The sequence below is a fragment of the Chiloscyllium plagiosum genome, unplaced genomic scaffold (assembly GCF_037043375.1).
Source record: "Chiloscyllium plagiosum isolate Xiang-an unplaced genomic scaffold, Cpla_swu_hap1 HiC_scaffold_37, whole genome shotgun sequence".
Lineage (NCBI taxonomy): Eukaryota > Metazoa > Chordata > Chondrichthyes > Orectolobiformes > Hemiscylliidae > Chiloscyllium > Chiloscyllium plagiosum.
The window spans coordinates 15,574,354-15,597,619 of NW_028270175.1; the positions used below are offsets into that span (position 1 = coordinate 15,574,354).

The following is a 23,266-nucleotide window of genomic DNA, read 5'->3' on the forward strand; positions in this document are numbered from 1 at the left end:
AACCTCAAATAAATCATTTGCCACAGTCTTTTAAAATGTAGGTGCTTGAAGCAATATTAAATCGTGTGTCTTTGTCCCAGATTTGAAGTGAAACAGTTTGAAGCTTCATGATTCTACTAAATGTCATGTTGTTTTTTTTTTACTGTTATTATTAGTCATTTTAACAACACGGTGCAAGGTTAAGTATTTATTATATACCCAATAGTATTTATCTTCTTGATACTGTAGATATCATCATAGTCATTTGCTTGGAGACGTGAGCTAAAAACGAGGGCAGTAAGTTTAATTATCCAATATAAGGCTCTGTTCTGTTCTCTCACCTTTTCTGCATTTATGCATCTGTTCTGACAGTACCACCTGCCACACCATTTCTTCAGAAGTGTTTTCCTTCTTCCTCGATCAAGAAGCCCCCTTTACTGTGGATTGTAAGGAATTTCATCCCACTTCCTGAACCTTTGCCCATAACCCTTTACTTTCTTTTTCCTAGACTCAACAAAAAGTTTCCTTTTATTCCATTTATTCATGGATGTAGACATTGCTGGATGGGGCAGCATTTATTGTCTCTTCCTGATTGCCCATGAGAAAATGATGGTGAGCTGCCTTCTTGAACAACTGTAGTTTTTGGCATAGGTATCCATGTGCTGATCGGGATGGAGCTGCAGGAGTTCGACTTAGTAATAGTGAAGGAACAATTACATATTTCCAAGTTAGGATAAGTGGCTGGAGGGGAACCTCCAAGGGCACTCACTGCCACATGTCGCATCCCTTGCAATCATCATCAAATCCACTATTTTTTCTGTGCAATTCTCCCAATTTAAAGGACATTTTAAAAAATTTAATCTGGTTAGTGAATGTGTATCCCCAGAGCCAACTAACAATCTCCTAATTTGCTGACTTTAAGGTAATTAATTTGCCACTTATTCTGTAGAGGGGGAGGCACTGTTAGGTCATGTGTTTGTCTCGCCACAGGTGTAAAAGAGCCCCAGCAGTGAAAGCTGGCTGCACAGAAGCCCTGGCTTGTCCTGAAACTGTTTGGCATGGACCACTTGACATGGTCATTCAACCACTGCCATTCAACAGATGGGATTTGTCACAAGGAGCTTGTCAGTGACTTCTCAAGTTTCCCATTGCTTAATCCCAAGGATGTCTGATGGTAAAACTTAAAAGGTTATTGTATATGGGGCATACATGGCAGTCATGAGGTGGATCAAAACGGTCATGGCACGGGAAGTAGGTGCACCACAGATGAGTTCAGCCAATTGTCAGTGGTCAGATGTGTGGAGGAATGATGATTGCAAGATCAGGAACCCATGGAAGATAGAGGTGTTGAACAGCGTGTTCCATTTTTGCTTTGCATGTAGTTAAATGTGTGTGTAATGACCTAAACCAGATAATAATAATCTATAAATGTAAGTTAGTGTCAAAGTTGAACAAATGTTCAAAGAATAGCACCTGATCTCTCAATTAGTACATTAGTATCTTATGGACTTGATGGTGAGTTTAACAATATTAAATCAATACGCCATCTCCCAGTTTGTCCAGGTAAATGTTAATGTAGTTCAATATTTTAATTTATAGCTTTGCCAGAGACATTGCATGTGTTTTTTGCCTCTCCCACAAACTGCTTTTTATATGTTTGATTACTTTTTTGGAATTTAGTCACTCCTGCCTTCCATCTTCACTTTTAAGATCTCCCCGACCCTGCTTTCATTTCATGTCTCTACTTGTTTAAAAACTGATATGTTTATATCACCTTCAGTTTTAATAAATAGAACTTGTCCTAAAATATCAACTTTGTTACTCTTTCCACAGATGCTGCCTAATCAGCTGAATATTTCTAACATTTTCTCTTTTTGTTTTAAAAATAATGTAGTTTAACATTTTGATGGGAAGGGAGTTTATATTTTTCATCATCAGTGACTTGTACATTTCCAACAATGTCTGCTTTTGTTTCAGATTTCTAGACTTTGTTTTTCTTTTTGTTGCTACTATACACACTAATCTTCAATAGGACACCAATAAAGTGTTTTCTAAGTCCTGCAAAATGAGTTAACCTGAGTTCTTCTTCCTTTCCTTTACAGTTGTACCATTTCTGCCACATAGTCGGACTAAATTAGACAGGGTCACAGATGACTCAGAGGTGGGTTTTACAATAACATCAAGCTTTTTTATGATTTCACAATTAAAGAATCAGTAATGATGTAGTGGATATGTCCGACCTGGTATAATACCTGGAGTTCACGTTCTATTGCTGGGATGTCATCAGTTAGCTGATCTCAGTGAAGGCAACTGTAATGTTTCTGCAACTGTTTTCACTGAACAGGGTTGGCAAGGAAAACAACAATTCTGGCTCCTGATCAGTGATATCAGCGGTGGATAGTGTCCAGTAGTCACACAGCACACATGCTGCAATGTCTTGCAATTTCTTGAAATACCAACGTCTCAATCTGAATGAGAAGGGAAATAATTTCTTTAACCATGCTTTCTCCAAAACCATAGTGCTGTGGAGAGATTTCAAAAATTGCAAGAGACTACATGAAAAACCAAAATGCTAAGTAAGATTAGCTGAATAAGGTCTTGGTAAGGACATTGATGAAGCTATTTTGCATCGATTGATGTGTTTTCAAATAATAAGTGATAAAATAGAGATGACTGACTGCTGTCACCATTCAGTGGAGTAACGAGCAAAGTAACAAAATATCAAAAATATGTCATTTATTGAAACAATATAATTGTCATTTGTTGAAGCAATATAATAATTGTAGATTTGGAGTTAAGATTAATTTTTGCTTCAAGTTGCTGGTGTACGTTTAATGCAAATTAATATTTTCAGCACTTTGATTTAGTCGTCATAAGAGAATAGAAGGCAAATTTGCATGGCTGGATTTAGAGGAGGAGTGTCAGTCTAATTGGATAGCTTCCAGAGAGCTGACCAAAACATGATGAGCCAAATAACTTCCTTGCTACATGGGTCATTAATGGATCATTTAATTCAATATTAGTTTATATTGAACTGGCATACACAAGGAGGAGTTATAATTAATCTATATTATGATATATTGACTGGACCATTATATCTCCCAAGTATTTTATGTTGAATGGTGTCATTTTTTAAAAAAAAATTGGTTTCCAGGATATCAAGCCAGTGGTTGATGGTGTCGATGGAATCAAGATTTCTTCAGTGCTGGGTTTGCAAGACTTTGACCTTATACGAGTCATTGGACGTGGCAGCTATGCTAAAGTTCTCCTTGTGCGCTTGAAGAAAAATGACTGTATATATGCAATGAAGGTGGTAAAGAAGGAACTGGTCCATGATGATGAGGTAAATTTACTCCTATAAAAAGAAAGTGAACTTTGTTTTTAATTACCTTTCACACACTCAATATCCTACAGTTAATTATATATCCCTCAAGTGCAGTCACCCTTCTAGTGTAGAGAAAAGTAGCTTTCATCAGGTTTCCATAGTGCATTTGAGGACTGCACATTTTATCATCAAAAGCCAAAGCGAATTAATTCATAAGTAATCACAGTTAATTCTTTTGATACTTTCTTTGACCAGTTTTAGAGTGGTACTTATGTTGGAAAGTTGGTTGCAACAGAGGAAAAGAGTCTTCAGCCATTGTTTCTGCACTAACCAAAAACAAATCCAGCCACCCATCCTAATTTCGTCCTCCAGCACCTGATTTGTGGCCTTGCAAGTTACAGTACTTCCAGTGTTGATCCAGAAACCTCTTTTAAGCAAGTTGAGAATTTCTACCAATTGGGCAGAGAATTCCAGACACAGCTCCAAATCAGTGTGCCCTCTAATCATCTTCTAATCATCACTTTAAACACATAACTACGGTTAGTTGGCCTTTCCTGGTTTATTCTATCCAGGTCTATCATAATTTCACATGGATCAATTAAGTCACCTTTTTCCTCCTCTGTTCTGGGAAGCAACCCTGATCTATCTAATCTTTTCTCATAGCTACAATTTTCAAGCACTGGCAGCTTTCTTGTAAATGTCCTCTTGACTCTCCAGAGCAATTGTACTTCCTGTTATGTGGTGATCAGAGCTACGTGCAAGCTTCTAGCTGTGCCTTAACCAGTGTTTGAAATAGCTCCAGCATTACATTCTTGGTTTTGTATTCAGTGACCTATCCAGTAAATAAATGTATTCCATATTTTTTTCCCATCTTATCAATCTTTATTATAATTTGAAATGTTAAAAATGTTACTGTCTGGTCTTTGAGGGGGACGAGGACCAAAACATCTCCTCGATACATATCCCTTTCCAAGAGAGGTAAAAAATGGAAAATCCGTTTGTACTCCTGATCACAGTCCATTGACTACTAATGTGCGAGAGCATGCACATGTTATATGTTTAATAACAAAGTGAGTGGATTGATTGACCCATGCAGGTGTGAAAAGAAGCTATGACTGGAGATACTTTGCTTATGACCAGATAACTAAGAGTGGAACAGTGTAAGGACAGTGTCTGAACATTGAACTGTCGAAATGTGGGCAGAAGACTATGTTGAAATTTGCAACTCAGTTGGAGTGAAACTATACCATGATTGTAATTACGAGGTGTAATTTGGAACCTTAATTGGTATTAATGATTTTTTTTTGAGAAGGTGGTCATAGCAGCTGTTTAAAGCAGACAGTATTTAAGAAGAGGAAATTAAAATTGGTTAGCATGGGGCCAGGAAGAGCAGTGTAGAAATGTAATCAGGGAACAGGAACAAGAAGAATTCGAAGAGAACATGAAAGGAGTAAAGTTGAAAACTTACGAAGAGTACATTGATAGTTATGAGTTGGGAAGCTTGATGTGACACTGAGGTGCAGCTCAGTCTGCAAGATTTAAAATTTGGGGATTGGGGTCAAGTTGAGAGAAAGTAACATATGTTTGAAAGGATGGTTTCAGTTATTAATGACAGTGTCAAATGATATCAATTTTTGAAACTTGTGTTGTTATTAAGAGCATGTTGAAATATTTACCTTGAATAAAAACAAGTCCTTTAGCCCAGAAAGATCATTGCTTGCAAAAATATCAAAAACAAGTTATAGGACTGAATTTTACCATAAACTGACTAGGTGTCAATTTCAGGGAGTTTCATGGAGGGTTTCTCTCTGAGCTATAGCAACATATCTCCAGCAAATCTTTGCTGGTCACTTCGTTGTGTGTGAACCGCACCTCTGGCATCACTCTCTTGCTATCTTGCATACAGTAGCAGTGGAAGTACTTGAGTTACATCAGTTGAGCCATATTTAAACCCCGGTTATGTACAAGATCAATAACTGCAAGCTAAGACCAGCCATTCACAAATAGAGTGGAGAGACTTGCCATGGATATGGCCAACGGAGACAAGTTGACACCTTTATTTGCTGATAGGGACCTAATGAGCAGGATGAAGGATGGTTGTCATCTTCTCTGCACCATAGAGAAGACCATAATATGTGACCCATGACCCTGCCAGCCTGGTCCAAAGTTACCACTGAGGTCAGTGCAGTGTTCGCTATCCAGAGGAATGCCCAGCAATGCAGAAAAAAGTTGTTTAATAACCTTAGGTACTCTACAAGAGTAAGTGCCACTTTTTTGTTTGACTGCTACTTCACAACCACTGAGTCTTCTACAGCACCAATCTCTGCCAAGACGAAGTTTTCCAATCCATAATCTCATGCAACATCTTCCTTCAGTTGGTCTCAACATCGACCCCAACAATGTGTAACATCCACATACAAATCTGTATGATAGATGTCTTAAATTTGCCTTATATGACTTTGTTTGTTTGTTTAATCTATTGCTTAAAGGGCCGCATTGTACAAAAGTAGAGACCCCACCCACAACTAACTTAGAGAGAGAGAGCTTGACACAAGTACCCCAACCCCACCCTCCTCTCATTTATCTCTCCACCCTTCAGGCACTCTGCCTGTATTCCTGATGAAGGGTTTTTGCCCGAAACGTCGATTTTCCTGTTCCTCGGATGCTGCCTGAACTGATGTGCTTTGCCAGCACCACTCTAATCCAGAATCTGGTTTCCAGCATCTGCAGTCATTGGTTTTACCTCAATGCCATTTACTTACTGTGCCAGTATCCCCTGACTGAAGACAGTCCCCATTGATTAAATGCTATTCCCTGTAATCTTTTGAGTCGTGGCCATTCGATTGAAGCCCTTAACGTGTGTCTGCCCCATACATTGCTAGCACATGCTGCAGGTGTAACGTTGATATAGCTTGGTGCCCTACAGCAACCTGTCCACATTCTTGATTGATCATTGGTGATAACCATGGCAAGCTGTCTGGCTTGTGTCTGCTAAAAGGCAGGACAAGACAGAAGCATTAAGCACCTCTAGGTTTTAAATGAGGCAAACTGCACATCAATGAGGCAAGATTCTTATCCTGCTGTTCAAACCTTGGGTGCAACACTGATTTTTTTTTTTGCCCTATGATGTTGAATACGCAGATAAGGGTAGTGCAAGTTGATGTAGTCTGCATGGACTTCAGTAAGTCTTTTGCCAAGATCTCTCATGGTGGACTGATCATGAAGCTACAGGATCCAGTTTGCCAAATCAGATCCAAAATTAGCTTAGTGGCAGGAAACAGATGGTGATGACTGAAATATCTCTTTGTGATTGGAGACCTGTGTGTAGTGATCTACCATATGGTTCAGTGGTGGGTGTTCTACTATTTATTGTGTACATAAATCATCCAGACATGAATGTATGAGGATGATTTGTAAGTTTACAAATGACATAAAAATTTATCATGTGGTAAATAGACAACAGGATAATGCAGACAGGCTGATCAGATGCATTGAACTTTGGAAGGACTGACAAGACAAGGGAGAATGCCTTGGTTGGTAGGATCCTAGGAAATGCAGAGGATTAGCGGGACCTTGATGTGCATGTCCATTGATCCTTTGAAGGCAGCAGAACAGGTAGATAAGGTAGTTAAGGTATGTGGGTTAGTTGCCTTCATTCGTCTAAGCTTTGAATGTCTTGGAATGCCTGGAAGGTCATAATGGAACTGTATATAATGTTAGTTAGGCCAAAGCTGGAGTACTGTGTGTAGTTCTGGTTACTACACTATAGGAGTAATGTGATTGCACTGGAGAAGGTGAAGAGGAGTTTTACCAGAATATATGAAAATAATATAGATAGGCAGAGGTTGTATCAATAGAGCAGAGAAGACTGAGGGGTATAGATAGGGTAGGTAGGAAAAAGCTGTTCCACTTGGTCGAAGGGTTAATAACTATGGGGCACAGTGTTAAGGAAAGAAGCGGGAGGTTTGAGAAAAAGCTTTATTGACCACAAGGGTGGTGGGTATCTGAAACTTGCTGCCTAAAAGGGTGGTGGAGGCAGGAATCCTCAAGACGTTAAAGAAATATTTAGATGAGCACTTGAAATGAACATAACAGACAAGGCTATGTGCCAAGTGCAGCCCAAGAATAGTTAGATGCTTGATGATTGGATTGGACACACTGTGGGACAAAGCCCCTCTTTCTTGCTCTAAAAATCTTGCCAGTCATCTCATTTTTCCAATCTTGCCATTTTTCCCAACTGATTCGTCATTACCCACATCATTTGGGGTTGAAAAGTTCCACCCGATGTTTATTTCTCAGTCTTTTCCAGATGAACTTGACTGCAATCATAGGATGTACTGTGCCTTCAGTTCTGAAAGGTAAATTATTAGGTGTGGTGAATTATCATATGTGATCCCACACTTTGTGAGTCACCTCCTTGGTAGCTGTGATTGTTTTAACATTTCCAAGATTGTTTAACATTGACTCCAGTAATGCAAGTATTTTACAATTTTTCTTTTGAGAGAATGCTTTCAAAATTATGCAATTTAAAAGGGATGTTTTGATAAAATTTTGTCAGATTATGAATTGCACTTGAAGGCAATTTCAGTAAACCCTTGCTTCACATCATTCTAGGAAGTATTTCTGTTGAATTTTAGTGAAGAGAATCTCAAAGTACATTAGTCTATTGCACAAGTTGAAAAATATTTCACGTGACTAAATTTAATTAGCCCCTTTTTCTCAAATGGAAGTATGCCTTGTTAAGGTGCTGTTTTCATCTGACGTTTCTCGCTTAGGAGGCTAAGTGCCAGCTTGCCTCTGTAAATGGAAATCAGTTTTTTGGTTTAACATCGTTGCCAGTCCAGCAACATCAATAGCTAGGAAAACTTAGTACTGTCTGAGTACTGGTTTCCTTTCAGCTGGTACTATTTTTCCTTGCATTTTATCCTGGTCTTGGTGCCAATCCAATGGCAGCTAAGTTGGGAAAAATTATTACTGGCTAAGGATTTCTGTGTATTCAGCTAACGCTACCTTTCCTGGCCCAATTACTTCTGGATTGGCTTTCATGCTGAACCTAAACCATGTACGTTAATCAATCCAGCACTACATCACTATCGTAAACTTAAGACATTAGCGCAACATCATGTGCAAATGGGGCCTCCTTGAGGGATAAGAAAGATCAACATTGTGTTACACATCCTTAATCTATATTTCCAGTTTATATTCATATTATATTTGAGTTTATTTTGTCAGTACTCACATAATAAATGCATATCACTTAATGCATTTGCCAACTGATTCACATTTGATTCCTAGGTTGTATTTTAGCTATAATTGTTCCAGATTATTAGCTAATATTCCTATTGAAATTTATAATAACACGGCAACATTTCCGAATGGGAGTAGATTTTTAATCCATCTCACCCACCTAACCACAATATTCCCATAGTGGCGTTCAATTAAATTTGAGCCTTGTTGATTTTTGATGTTCCATGAAACCTAAATGTCATTTTTTGACTATAAAATCCATTCATGCACTAAAGCTGGCACTATGCTTCACATACTTGCTTTTCTTCCAGTAAAAACAAACTCCTTATGAACATCCTGTTTTCTTTTGTTATCATTGAATTTGCTACCTATGCTTACATTCTGTACATAAAGAAAACCTTACTTTGATCAAATTTATCCAAACTTAGAATGCTTCTACTGAATGTCCTCTGTCTTTTTACAACAGAGAAAACATCCGAATGAAGTTGATCTTTTACTAGTATGTCATCCTTTTACAGTTATGAGATCAATTATAGCTCTCTTGCTACTGAATTGCTATAACTCCACACTACTTTTGAACTTAGCGGACCAAAGTTTCACTGGGGCCAAAAACTGTTTTAACATGACTTTTATGGATGTATACATTGTTTGCATGTTTGGACATAATGCTATCCATCACATAACATAAAAATTAACAAGAGCCTTCAATACTGAACCTTCTGGCAGAGTACCAACTGCAACCAGATGCTTCCTGATGTTGTATGTGAAGGTTAATTCAAAAATTGGGTACAGCAAGACCTGTGAAGAAAAAGCTGCTGAAGGAATGTGTCAACACATGAAGTCATATTCCAATATGAGTCATGATTTCCAGCAGCGTTAGAATGAGCCCTTCACTTTCAAGTACAAATTAGAAATATAAACCACACGAGTAGTTCTGGGCCATTGTGTGCAGAGCTAATTCCATAGTTAGGCAATGGAGTCCCTAAACTCTGCATTTTAATGAGTAAATCACAGGAATTATTGATAGGAACATAAACACTGTTGAAATTGAAGGAAGTAGCATTGGTACAAATGCATTGCCATCAGCAATTTTTGCTTTCAAGTTGGGTCTTTCAAAATGCTGTCCGCTTAAGAGTTCAAATGTATTTGACTGTTAATATGAGATGATGTATTAGACCTGGATACTTGCGTTCATTTTTCAAGAGTGGATCCCAATATCTGATGTATGGTCTTAAGATCAAGATATCATGTGGATCCTAGGGATTGAAGAAAAGTCTGAGTCCCTTTAGAGTTTGTTGTTACAGATCTCCTTGTGTCCAGATAGAAAGCAGAATTTGCAGGGGCCTTAGAGTTATTCTTGAGACAGGAGAGAAAATGCAGAAAGAAGCAGAGAGAGTTTAAAAGAGCAAAAATAATATCACAGGAAATTATTGCTTACTACTTCATGCTGAAATCAATGGAAAGCAATCTATTAATTTGAAAATGCTTGAGACTTCCTGGCACCAGTAACATACAAAGGGCACATTTGTAACAGTGAAATTAGCAGCTTGTAGTGGTATTTTACTTTCCTTTCCTTCAAAGCCATCACTAGATGGCAGCATCGTTTCAATCTGCTATTTTGAGTTGATCGTTGTTATTCTGATTTTAATATTTAATAGACACTATATAGACAGTTGTCTTTCTAAACACTATCTCACTGCATGGAATATAGCCCACAGATATTTAGCTATACTAACTTCCTACCTCAGAGCAAATTCCTTTCCACTCCACATGGATACTATCCCAGGTCATTTCTTTGTATGTCGTGTCGGTTGTGGGCAATGTAGAAACTGAATGTGAAATACCTGTGGAAGCACTTGCAGTCAATACCATCAGCAGAGGTAGGATGACAATTGGCATTGAAAAGAAAATGGAGAAAAACAATGGCGTGACTATTTGGAAACATGTTACCTGCAAGACTTAAAGCTTCAACAGAACACATAAAATACTAATGTTCTAGTTTGGTACACGAGAGATTTTAAATTGCTGTACAATGCTTTGACTTTAGAAGGAAGCAGCTCAGCAAATGTGGAATGCTATTACATTTTTAGTTTCTAAATGTATATCATCGATCCCATGGTTACTCAGAAAATTATTTGTGCATGGTCATTTGGTTATCTGAAAGCCTGATGGTGATAACATTTGCATCAAACATGACTATGGGATTGCAGCATTTCTATTTCCCAGCACTTAACTTAGTCTCCAGCCCATTCATTCTCTTGCTCTGTCTTCTCTCTTCTAACACTCATTTCCAACACCTTTCTTCTTGCTGTTTCACCCACCATCTAACTTGTTTGTAAAGAGCAATAAATAGAAGAAGAATGTAGTTTTGCATTTAATTGTTGAGGGAGAAGAAATTTTGCTGGCTTAACAAAGCAGTTGCAACATATTCAAGAGCTATTATTGCAATCATTATTTCACTGTAAAATTTTGAGCCTGTTTTATGAGGATGATAGCATTTCTTTAGGATACATTTCTGTGATAAAATAAACAACAAGAAAAATGTACAGAAACAGCTGTTTTCAATTGCAGTTCAGATGGACATTACCAAGAATTTCTGGGAATCTACCTCATCTTCAGCTTTAATGAGACCATATCCTGTTTTGTTGGCCCTACTTGAGCCCATATTTCACAGCTATCAGAAACCACAGCAGCAGAATATTTAACATATTGCAGCATCTTGTTTTTCATTTAAAAAAAAGATCCAGAGTTCTTTCAATATTTATGCGTGGAATTTATTTCTCTTGCTGTTGGATCCCATTCCTGTATCTCACTAGAATTCTTGTCTTAGATGTAAGAAATGTTTGGCAGCTAGAGTGAGAAAAGATTTCTACAAAAACAGAGGAAAGGAAACTTTTGCTGGCATTTGCAACCCTTTTAATGCTGAAGAAGGATTTTTGATGAGTTAGAAAGTTATGGTCTTATGTTTGCACTGCAATGCTAAAGTCAAATAGGACACTTCTTACACTGCAGAAGTTCAAAAGTTACTGTCATTTAATTCATCTCATTACAACCTCGTATATTGAGGAAAACAATACTAAAAAAAAATTACTAAATTGAACTACACTTGACTCGAACTACGCTTTATGCTGTACATTTGGCACAAAAGTGACACCAAATCTTAACATTCATTCAAAGTATACAATATCAAGTGACATTTTCATTTATTAATATAAACAATTACACTATGGATAATTATGTTGCATGTGAATTAGAACATGGTAACCAATTAATAACTAGTTTCTTATACTAGTTAAACTTTTTAAGAGGTCAAGACAGTAGACATTTTTGACATGCCAAACAATTAAGAGTTATGTATCTACATTTTTCTTATGATACAAAATTTGGTGGAATGTAAACGGTGAGGAAGACATAGAGGCTGCAAAGGGATATAGGCTGTTTAAGTAACTGGCAGCAAGTTTTGGTCGCCCTATGTAAATAAAGATATACTTACTTTGGAGCCAAAGGCAAAGGTTCACAATGTTGTTTCCTGGAATGAGTGTGTTACACTATGATGAGTGGCTGAGCAAATTGAGTCGATATTCTGTGGTTTAGAAGAATAACACATAATATCATTGATAAATACCACATTTGAAGAGGCTTGACAAAGTAGATACCGATGTTGTTTCCCCAAGTTGGGGAATTTAGAATCTGAGTACAATGTGGAATAAGAGATCAATATCAATCTTCTAGGTCTGAGATGAGAAATTTCTTCACACGGAGAATTACAAATCTTTGGAATTGTCTACCTCCAAGGGTTGTAGATTTTCCACCACTGAATGGAGTTTTGCATCTCTTAGAATCAAGGAATATGAGGAATGGGCAGAAAAGCCGAGTTGAGGCTGTAAATTAGCCATCAACGTAATGAATCGCAGAGCAGGCTCAAAAGGGTTGCATAGATATGAGAAGTATCTTTTTCCTTGCTTAAATATTTAAAAATAAACCTTTCGCCTTTTCTGAGGACAATGTTCACATTTATTTACTACCCCACGTTGTACCTTTCTGTTCACAGGTTGATTGGATAGTCAAGTGTCCTAGATTAACACCAGTGCCACCCTGAAATACAGGAAGATATGCCAGAGAAAATTCCTAATGGTCCAGTTTTACGTATGTGAGGCAGGATGGGGAGGTGCATGAATTTGGATAGATGTGTACTAGTCAAGAACCAGTCAACTCTTAAGTGAAGTTCGGAGCTTAACTGTTTGAAGAAAATCAGTTGAGTCCTGGGCCACCATTGTACTATGTTGTTTATCCCATTGTGCACCCATATCTTTCAAATGAGTTTTCAACATTTCTACGTCATTACTACACTAAAGAAAGATGTGCATTCACAAATTATCTTTCATAACATCAGTATGTTGCAAAGGACTACTGTGTTAACTCATTCAAATTTTCTTTGCTTTTATTCAACAAGTACATAAACTTGCACCTCCTTCTGGGCCTCCTCTTTGTCACAGTGTTTAAAGTTTCAAAACGTGTTGCTTTATTTAAAAAGAAAATACCTCAAAAACCTAATTGCCTAATGCTTTAACATTTAACATCTAATGTGTGTCTCTGCAATCAGTAATCATCTAGATTGGTTCAGGGGATCAGGATTTCACTTGCAGTCTGATCCCCCAGTGGTTGGAAATTGGGATCTTTCAGACTGACCAAAGTACCTGTAGCTTCATGCAAAATGGCACTCTTTTCAGTCATCATGGAAAAAGACAAATTTCTTTTCAGCTTTAAACATTTTTAAAATTTATTCTTTAGGAAGTATTTCAGGAATTCTATATTACATCACAGGCTTCTTTTCTCAATTGGAGCCTGTTTAAGCTGACAGGAAAGAGTAATGTGATGTTTCTTGGAAATATTGATGCTTATTCATTTAGTGTTTGGCTTGAATTTTTAGTGAGGGGACCTTTCAAAGCGTCCTTATATCACAACTTCTACCTCACCACAAAGCAGAAACTTATTTCCTCATTATCCTACAGATTTGGATCTCAACCTGACTGGTGAAAAGCTCTTTGAAGTTAAATCATACAGTTTTGAAGTTTGACAACATGCATATACTTGGTCGAATTCTAAACCTCTTTTAAACACCAATTATGTTAATTTTTGTTCAGAGAATGGAGGCATTCCCAACATTGGGGTTCACGAGCCAAAAGTGGATTTTGTGCGCTTGTATGTAGTGCTCACCTTGATGAAAAACTATAATTTGGATCTGTCAGTGTCGATGTGTTTCTGCTTGACTAGCGTTGTTATGCAGCAGCTTAGCCTTTATTATGAGCTGCACTGTAAATGCTGTACAAAGCTGGGAGATTCAAAGTTGGAGCTGTTGCCTTCGGTGGGATTCTTTAAAGTGATACATTTGATATTATCTTACCATGTTTCTTTCTCTTGTACCGTTTTTGGGTGATTAGTGGTGGCTTTGGTACAAGTATATGAAATCTGTGACATGTGTACTTCTGCTCATGGGCAATGCAAGTCATCCTGCATGATTTATTTTCTTAGGTGATTTCACATGCACAAGTAAAAAGCGAAATCTTTGGGCAGGGGTTTGCAAAAGTGTCAGGACTCAGGCTCCAAACCTCGGATACCATATTTGAAAGACACCCGAATAGCAGTTTATTTTCTGTAAGCCTAGAGAATTATTGAACCTAACTTTGTCTCCACCAATCCCTGGAGATGTCTGACACCAGAGTATCTCACATTTCAGCCACCCTTTCCTCCGTGTTCTCCTCTGGACCTGAAGATGATGTGTCAGAGCAAAGATTTGCATCATCTGACATTTGTCGAATGTAAGCTTCAAGTTAGCTCCTTGGAAAGTAAGAACACTTACAGGGCTTGTTACTTATAGTAACAAAGGAGCTGACCATTGTTGAAGTGAAATCCCTTTCTATTCAGGCATCTGGCTGGATAAGGCCAAGGAGCTCCAAGCACCAAATGTTGTAGTCCATGCTCCGTTGGGTTTGGAGGAACCCAGTGACAGAAGCAAATCTAATGGCTTAGACAGCTTGGCTCTCTGAGTTCATAGTGAAATATATAAACAGTTATGCTTTCCTAAGAAAGGCATCTGTGAACTCATGAATCTATTTGCAGGTAGCAACACAAGTCCTCAGTTGAGGTCTGAAAGGAGCTAATCGTGAATAAATTCAATAGTTCAATCCTTCACTTATCTTTAGCACACTGCTTTCTCCTATGCCACATGACTTCCTGCTGAGATGGCAGATGTACATGACTGTGTTCCTAGACATGTAAAGGTGCCTGTTACATTCACTAATCTACTGGTGACTGCAGCACCCTCAATCGACACACTCACAGTACATCAACAGTGCTAAAGACACTGGATAAAGCTCTGCTTGATGGTTCAGACCTGGAGCCCTGTGAACCTTTAGTCTCTGTTGTTGATGCTGGGCATACCCTCACTTTTTCCTCTTCCTCAGCAAAGAGGGTTGCCTCAGATTACAATAGGATCTTGATCAGATGGGCCAATGGCCAGAGAACTGGCAGATGGAGTTTAATTTAGATAAATGTGAGGTGCTGCATTTTGGGAAAGCAAATCTTAGCAGGGCGTATAGCATTGCTGAACAAAGAGACCTTGGAATGCCGGTTCATAGCTCCTTGAAAGTGGAGTCACAGGTAGATAGGATAGTGAAGATGGCATTTGGTATGCTTTCATTTATTAGTCAGAGTATTGAGTACAGGAGTTGGGAGGTCATGTTGCGGCTGGACAGGACATTGGAATATTGTATGCAATTCTGGTCTCCTTCCTATCGGAAAGATGTTGTGAAACTTGAAAAGGTTCAGAAAAGATTTACAAGGATGTTGCCAGAGTTGGAGGATTTGAGCTCCAGGGAGAGGCTGAACAGGTTGGGGTTGTTTTCCCTGGAGCATCGGAGGCTGAGGGGTGACCTTTATAGAGGTTTATAAAATCATGAGGGGCATGGATAGGATGAATAGACAAAGTCTTTTCCCTGGGGTGGGAGAGTCCAGAACTAGAGGGCATAGGTTTAGGGTGAGAGGGGAAAGACATAAAAGAGATCTAAGGGGCAACTTTTTCTCACAGAGGGTGGTACGTGTATGGAATGAGTTGCCAGAGGATATGGTGAAGGCTGGTACAATTGCAACATTTAAGAGGCATCTGGATGGGTATATGAATAGGAAGGGTTTGGAGGGATATGGGCCGGGTGCTGGCAAGTGGGACTAGATTGGGTTGGGATATCTGGTCAGCATGGATGGGTTGGACCGAAGAGTCTGTTTCCATGCTGTACATCTTTATGACTCTATGGTTGCAGGATTCAGCTAGCCAAACATTTTGCATTGAAATAAAGATCTGTGAACAAAAAGAAGGAAGAAGATACTAGGTTCCTTTTGAAAATTTATCCTAGTCAATCATACATTTAAACAACATTCTGTCTAATCATTTTCAACGGCAGTGCTTTGCAAATTGGTCATGAATGGTACACATTGTGAACTGTGTGGACTGGCAATCTGCATCCTTCGCACTTAACAGTTTAAGCAATGAAGCACCTTGGTTTTTAAGGACCATGTTAATGAAGTCTGTATTTACCAAAATGTCTGGAAAAAATGTCTAATGTTATGTATGAGTGTGCAGACATAGACTTGGGTTCGTGAACAAACATTTGCCTCACTTTCATTAACAAGATTGCACCCGTGAATGTAATTCCAGTGGACTTCGTGTAAAAGAGTAGTCATGACATGCCACTGAATGCAAATGAGGTTCCTAAATTACTATTGGGAAGACAAATACTGTTGAAAGATTCTGAGAACTAATTACCAAAAGTTTATCTTTGTGTCAGGAATCTGAATTTTGGGCTTCTGCCAATGAAGTTACCCCCTCAACTGTCTAAACCCCCGGATGTCTCACAACTGCCTCTGTACTGCCAGACTGGTTATAGGATTGGGATGATGGAGAGGTAGAGCTAAGTATTGTCAGTATTTATGGAAACAGACTCCATGTCTTCTAATATTGACACTAATGAACAGTATGTAGAATTGAAAGAGCAACAAACGATAGATCCTTCAGGAAAGTCCAGGATAACTAGCTGGAGAGTATCATGGTCTTAGGCACAGGGATGTATTTGTTATTTTCTTAAGGCCATTTTTATGTTGTGACAATGGTGGTAAGCATACATCAATTTTTAATTCTGTGCAAATTCACTAAACTGACCTTTCCCTTTAATTCTAAGTTCTTTTCAGTATAACGTTTTAAGAAAACATTTTAAAAATCATATTTCCAATGTTTATTTAGATATAATACTGTAAATTTTGTAGTATTTGACTTGGGCATTGCCAGTCAACTGTGTGGGCGTCTTGAGGACCACAGGCTCCAGTCTGACAGCAGTCTGTGGTCCTTGCAGAACCCACGTCGTTGGATGAATGTTCCAAAGGTAAACAACAACAAGAAGCTTTCCTGTATCTAAGTAATTATATTAAACTTGCTTTCCATCCTACTTCCTTCTCTTTTGCCAGACAAATATTTTGAATGGTGATTCAATTAAATAATGAAAATTATATCTTCAGGCTTTTGATCACAATGCAGCTATCAGTTTGGTCAAAGGAAATAGTTTCTGGAGAATGAATTCCAGCGTAGTTGGTTTAAGGGAAGCTTGAGTATGTTAAGATGCTGTCTTTGCAGAAAGGTAGAGAAGTTGGAACCTGATGATAAAATATAGGGAAAAGAATTTATCAGTTTCCCCCTTAATAAATATATAGTCATTTAATAAATGTTAATTTTAAATGGTTGACCATGAAATTGATTTTCAAATCATTGTCAAGGAAACTTGGGTCAAATGCTACAGTAATGTTAAGTTTTGTCTGAAATGTGTCCATACTTTTATTTGTGAAAAAATATCTGTTTATAAAGGAAGCATTTTAAGCAATTTACAAGGTGGTTGTGTATTTTCTACGGTAACTAGATGAATTCTGTTCTTAGAGTAACATGACTGAGAGATCATTTGTTCTTGACCCTAGGATTCAAGACCTTGTAACCCAGTCCCATTCCATTTGTTGCCAGACTAGTTCCCTATTAGACCGTGGGTGGTGCTATTAGCCAGGCAATAGCTACTGGAGTGTAGGTGTATTTATTAAACCTTTCTCTCAAAAAAAGAGTTCTGGATCAAATGTATTATTTTTTACTTGGTTGGATTGGGATTGGCAAAGGTTCAGAGAGAAAACGAAGTAACTATGTGTGGAAGGAACCTGCAATTTGCAGGTAACTTAGTAATCTGAAGAAAATATTATGGAATCCAAATTGTAATACTTGAAATAAAAACACACAAGTTAAATAAAAATGAGCACTGGAAGTGCCCAACCCAAACTGTCTGCATCTGATGAGAAATAAAGATATAAAATATCTCTTGAGTGCATACTGGAAGGTACACACGCCTTCATATAGGAGTGAACCATTGAGGAGAGAGGAGAAGAAAGAACAAGTCAAAAAAAACGCGAGTCCATTATACTATACTTAAATACTATAAGTTAAGGACTTTGGTTTTCTGGCTGACAGGATTTTGAAAAAGCTCACCATAGTTATTAAGCCTGGTTCTTGACACACCCACTATGCTTGTCTGGTATTTTGCTTTTCCTACAGAGTCCAAGTTTCATTTTTACACATGCTACAATCAACCCATTTGTCTGTATTCAACCAGGTTACCTATTGTTTTCTTTCTTTCTCCTTCCCCACATTTATCATTTTGGTCAGTCCTATCATAAAGGCATGTTTTCAGATTTACATTGTGTCTGTACCCCTCTGAACATTTAATTTACAATTTCTGGGTTGTAGTACGCTTGTTGAAAATTTTTGGTGACTCTACATTTGACTAGCATGCTTTTTTTAAATGAATTCATGCTGATAATTATTGTTTTTATTGTTTATTCATTTTCTTGTTTTACTTCATTTTGTTTAGCTGGATAACAATATATTTTTTCTATGGATCAACTTAAAATGGCATACTTTTGTGTTGACTTATGTGCAGTATCATTTCACACATTGAAAGTTTAGTTTAACCTTGAAATTGCCTTTCATGTATTGCACTGTAGCACCTATGATGAAAACCTTTAGTGCATTGCTGATGGCAATGATAAGAGAGTAACCTTGAGTAATTTGGTTAAACTACCTATATCAGTCATTTGAACTTTAAGATGCACTTACAATGCTAAATTTGCACTCTTGAACAAAGTTATCATATATGAAATGTGTGATAACCTATATTGGGTTTATTTTTTGTTTCTGCCAGCTTGTGTAACTGACATACACTAACATCTTGGGCTAAAGTTAGCACCTTGCATAACTATACATATTACCATGTGTTAACAGCGATTCTAGCATGTAAAGAAGTAAAAAAAAAAAATTCTATTTGAGATATATATATTAGGTGCTGTATAGTGCTACACTTAAAATAACTCCAGCTAAGGTTACTATAAAGAATTCTTCTTCTGAACCTTGCCCCTCACCTGAGGCATGGTGACCCTCGAGTTAAAGCATCACAAGTTGTGTGTCTGTAAAGGTAAAGCAGCTCTGTAGTTCTCTGGGACTGTGGTACCTTAATATTTACTTAAAATAAATTACATTGTGCAATTACTTCAGTGATGTATAATCATTCTCCCAATATCACAATTATTTAAAAATGATTGCAATTATTTAGAGAGAAAGTTAAAGTTAGCCAGTCAAACTAAGGAAGTTGAAACCATGACAGGCAAGAGCAGCAAGTGGAACACATGTCCAATCACATGTGGAGTCACAGACCCTTTTGCTGTCCAGGATGACCATGTGTGCAGATAGTGCTCTCAAACTGCCTAGCTGTGTGAACTCTTGATGCAAGACCTCATCTCTCATTCTACTTATGTCATAAAATAGAGGTCATATTACACATTGATACCAATGATGTAAGTAGAACAAGGGATGAGGTCTTGCATTATAAGTTCAGAGTTTGGCAGTAGATTAAGAAGCAGGACTTTGAAGATCGTAATCTCTGGATTCCTCCCAGTGCCACAAGTTAGTGAGCACACAAATAGAGGAATAGAGAAGATGAATGTATAGCTTGAGAATTGTTGCAGAAGAGAGGGTTTTAGATTTCTAGGTTTCCCAGACCATTTCTGGGGAAGGTGGGGCCTCTATAAGTAGGATAGTCTGCACCTGAATCAGAATGGGACCAGTATCCTTGTAGGAGGTTTTGTTAGTGCTGTTGGGAAGAATTTAAACTAGTTCAGCAGGGGCAGGGATCACATTACGTTAGTTCAAGTGCAACATAGCATAATTTAGAAAAGGAATCAAAGCAGAGCGAATTCAGCCATGTGGTGTTTTGAGGGAGTAAGGCAAAGCTGGATGGCCTCTACTTTAATGCCAGGAGTTTTAGCAGTGTGATTGAAGGAGGATCAAAACTGGCAATTTAATATTGCAGGCTATAGGATCTTCAGGTAGGACAGGAGGGTGCAAAAGTGAAGAATGTGTTGCATATTATTAGCAAGTCAGTTACTGCTCTAAGGAGGGATGATATCTTGGAAGGGACATCAAATGTGACTTTGTGGTTCGACTTTCAGAATAGAAAAAGGGCAGTCATTGTTAGTGTATTAAAGACCCCCACAAACAGTCAGTGAGCATATGAGTTAATATGTAGTCAATTCACTAAGGCATAAAAAAGAATAATCAAATAATCATATTAGGGAATTTCAACAAACTGAATATTAATTGGGACAATCGTCGTATAAAGGGTTTCGGGAGAGCAGATTTCTTGTGTCTAGGAGAGCTCTTTATGTAGATGGTTCAATAAGGGATGGTACAGTACTGGACCTAATTCCAGGGGAATGGAACTAGACAGGTTTTCAAGGTGACAGTGATTGAGCATTTTAATGATTTGTAACCATAATACCATATGTTACAAATTTGTTACAGAAATGGAGAAAGATGGTCTGCAAAAAAGGGTTTAGATTTTATTTAACAGCAAGGTAGATTTTATTTAACAAAAAGATAAGATCTGGCCAAAATATACTAGAAACAGCTACTTGAGGGTAAATTTAAAGCAGAATAGTGGGAGGTGTTCAGAAACTTACTGAGGGGAAGACAGGCCCAATATGATCCCTTTAGAGTGAAAAGTAGAAGCAACAAGTGCAGAGAACTATGGATGTCTACGAATATTCAGGACTGGACAAACAGGTGCAAAGGGAGAAAAGCAACATAAAGTATAGAATGTGCAGGACAATCTCAAGAAAGCAAAAAAGAAGCATCAGAAAATATTGGCAGGTAAGATTTGGGAGAATCACAAGATATTCTACAAGTCAACGAACCAGAAAACATTTAGAGCATATTAGGGACCAAGGAGGCTGTCTGAGTGAAACTGGCGATCATGAGTAGAATGTTAAACAAGTAATTAACATCCGTCTTTACTCGAGTGGAAGAGGCTGAAAGTACAGTATGCGAGAAGACTGTGAAGCCCTTTAATAGAAGCAAGATATTTTGGGAGGTTTTGGCAGAGTTGAAAGTGGGCAAATCGCCAAGTCTTGATACAATATCCCAGATTATTGTTGGAGCAAATGGAAGAAATTACAAGGTCCTAATCCAAATTTTTAAAGAGTCTCTGGCCACAGCAGTCATGCCAAAGGATTTGAGGGCAACTAATGTGGTTCCACTTTACAAGAAGTGTGGTAGAGATAGACCAGGGAACTATAGATCTGTGAACTAGAAGTCTAACATCAGTGATTGGGAAACTATTGGAGAAATTAGTGAAGGAGAAAATACATCTCCATTTAGAGAGGCAAGATTAAACAGGGATATTCAGCAAGACTTTATCAGAGGGAGATCATGCTCAACAAATCTGGTGGCACTTTGAAGTGGTGATTAACTGTTTGGATAAGGTAGGACAGTTGATAAAGTTTGATGGATTTCAGCAAAGCCTTTGACAAGATCCCACATGAAAATCTCAAAGAAGGTAACTTGGCACGATGGATCAAAAATTGGATTAGTGACGGGAGACAGGGTGGTGGCAGAAAGCTGTTTTTGTGACTGGAGTACCACTGCAGTGGTGCAACACAGGTAGTGATGCTGGGTCTTTTATTGGTTGTGGTATTCATAAATGATACAGATGAGAATGTGAGAGGAATGGTACATAAGTTTGAGGATGACACAAAGATTGGCTGCGTGGCTGGCAGTGAGGAGGAAGGTATGAGATTACAAGAGGATATTAATGGATTGGTCAGATCAATGATAGATAAAATCCAATCCCTATACTCTAGAAAGAGGCCATAGAGTCTGTACTAACCCTCCGAAGAGCATCGACCAGATCCAACCCATCTCTGGACACTTCCATGGGGTTTTTAACTATTGGTTAAACCACCTAACCTGCATATCCCTAAGCACCTCGGGCAATTTTTAGCATGGCCAATCCACCTGACCTGCATGTCTTTGGATTATGGGATGATACCAGATAATCTGGAGGAAATCCACAGGTGTAGGGCAAACATGCAATCTCCACACACACTACCCCAAGGCTGGAATCAAATCTTTGTCCCTGGCACTGAGACAGCAGTGCTAACCACTGGTACCATGCCACCCCATTTATCTGTCTAAATGAGGTAATGCAGTTTGGAAGAAAGTACAAGATAAGGGAGTATATAAAGAATGGCAAGACAATAGGAAGCTCAGGCATAGGGAGATCTTTGGATGCTTGTCCACAGATCCTTGAAGATGGTAGGGTAGCTAAGGAAGTATATGGGACATGATTCACGACCCTTTTGAAAAAAGTAATTTCCCCTCATCTATTTTAAATCTGCCATCCTGTAACCTAAACCTATGGCCCCCATTTCAGATTGCCCGACACGAGGAGACAGACATTCTACGTGTACTTTGTTAATCCCCTTTAGCATCCCATATACCTCAATTAGATCTCCCCTCACTCTTCTAAACTCCAGAGTATAGACTTAAACTGTTTGACCATAAGACAAGCCCTTCACCTCTGGAATCCGCTCTGAACTGTCTCCAGTGCAACTACATCCCTCCAAGTAAAGGAACCAAAATGGTATGCAATATTCCAGTCTCACTAATACCTTGTATGGTTACAGCAATACTCCCCTTTAATACTCTATTCTTTTAGCAATAAATGTCAAAATTTCATTTGCCTTCCTTTATTGCCTGCTACACCTGCATACTAGTTTCCTGCTATTCATGCACGAGAGCACCCAGATTCCTCTGCGCAAAGCACTCCTTAGTTTCTGTCCATTTAGATAGTAAATTGCCTTTCTGTTCTTCTGACCAAAATGGATAATGTCTCACATTAGACTCCAGATGCCACGTTTTGGCCTATTCATCTAACCTATCTATATCTATTTACAAATTGCTCATTTCTTCATTGCCACTTAATTTCCCATCTATTTTGATGCCATGTGCAGATTTGACATGAAGTACCTATTTTCCCTGCATCCAAATTGTTAATGTAGATTGTAAATAGTTGAGGCTCAAAGACCAAACCTGTGGCCTTCATATCCCTCCAGCTGCATTTTGGCAACCAGAAAAATACCATTTATCCTGACTCTCTGCTTTTTGTTGGTTAGCCAATCCTCTATCAAATGCATTCTGGAAGTCCAGATATTCTACATCTACAGGATTTTCATTATCCACTTTACTTGTTACATCTTTGAAGGGCACCTTTGATCAAACATGATTTATCCTTCATAAAGCCA

The 23,266-nt window shown here is 38.2% G+C and overlaps 1 protein-coding gene across 6 annotated transcripts in view; it reads left to right on the plus strand.

Moving 5' to 3' along the window:
• Window positions 1–23,266, plus strand: part of prkcz (protein kinase C, zeta) — a 431,548-nt gene that overhangs the window by 237,150 nt on the left and 171,132 nt on the right. For all 6 annotated transcript variants that reach the window (XM_087980378.1, XM_087980379.1, XM_087980381.1 and 3 more), the window contains 2 exons: window positions 2,082–2,140; window positions 3,134–3,322. In XM_087980378.1, coding sequence (XP_087836504.1) covers window positions 2,082–2,140; window positions 3,134–3,322 — 248 coding nt within the window. The remainder of the gene's footprint in view (window positions 1–2,081; window positions 2,141–3,133; window positions 3,323–23,266) is intronic.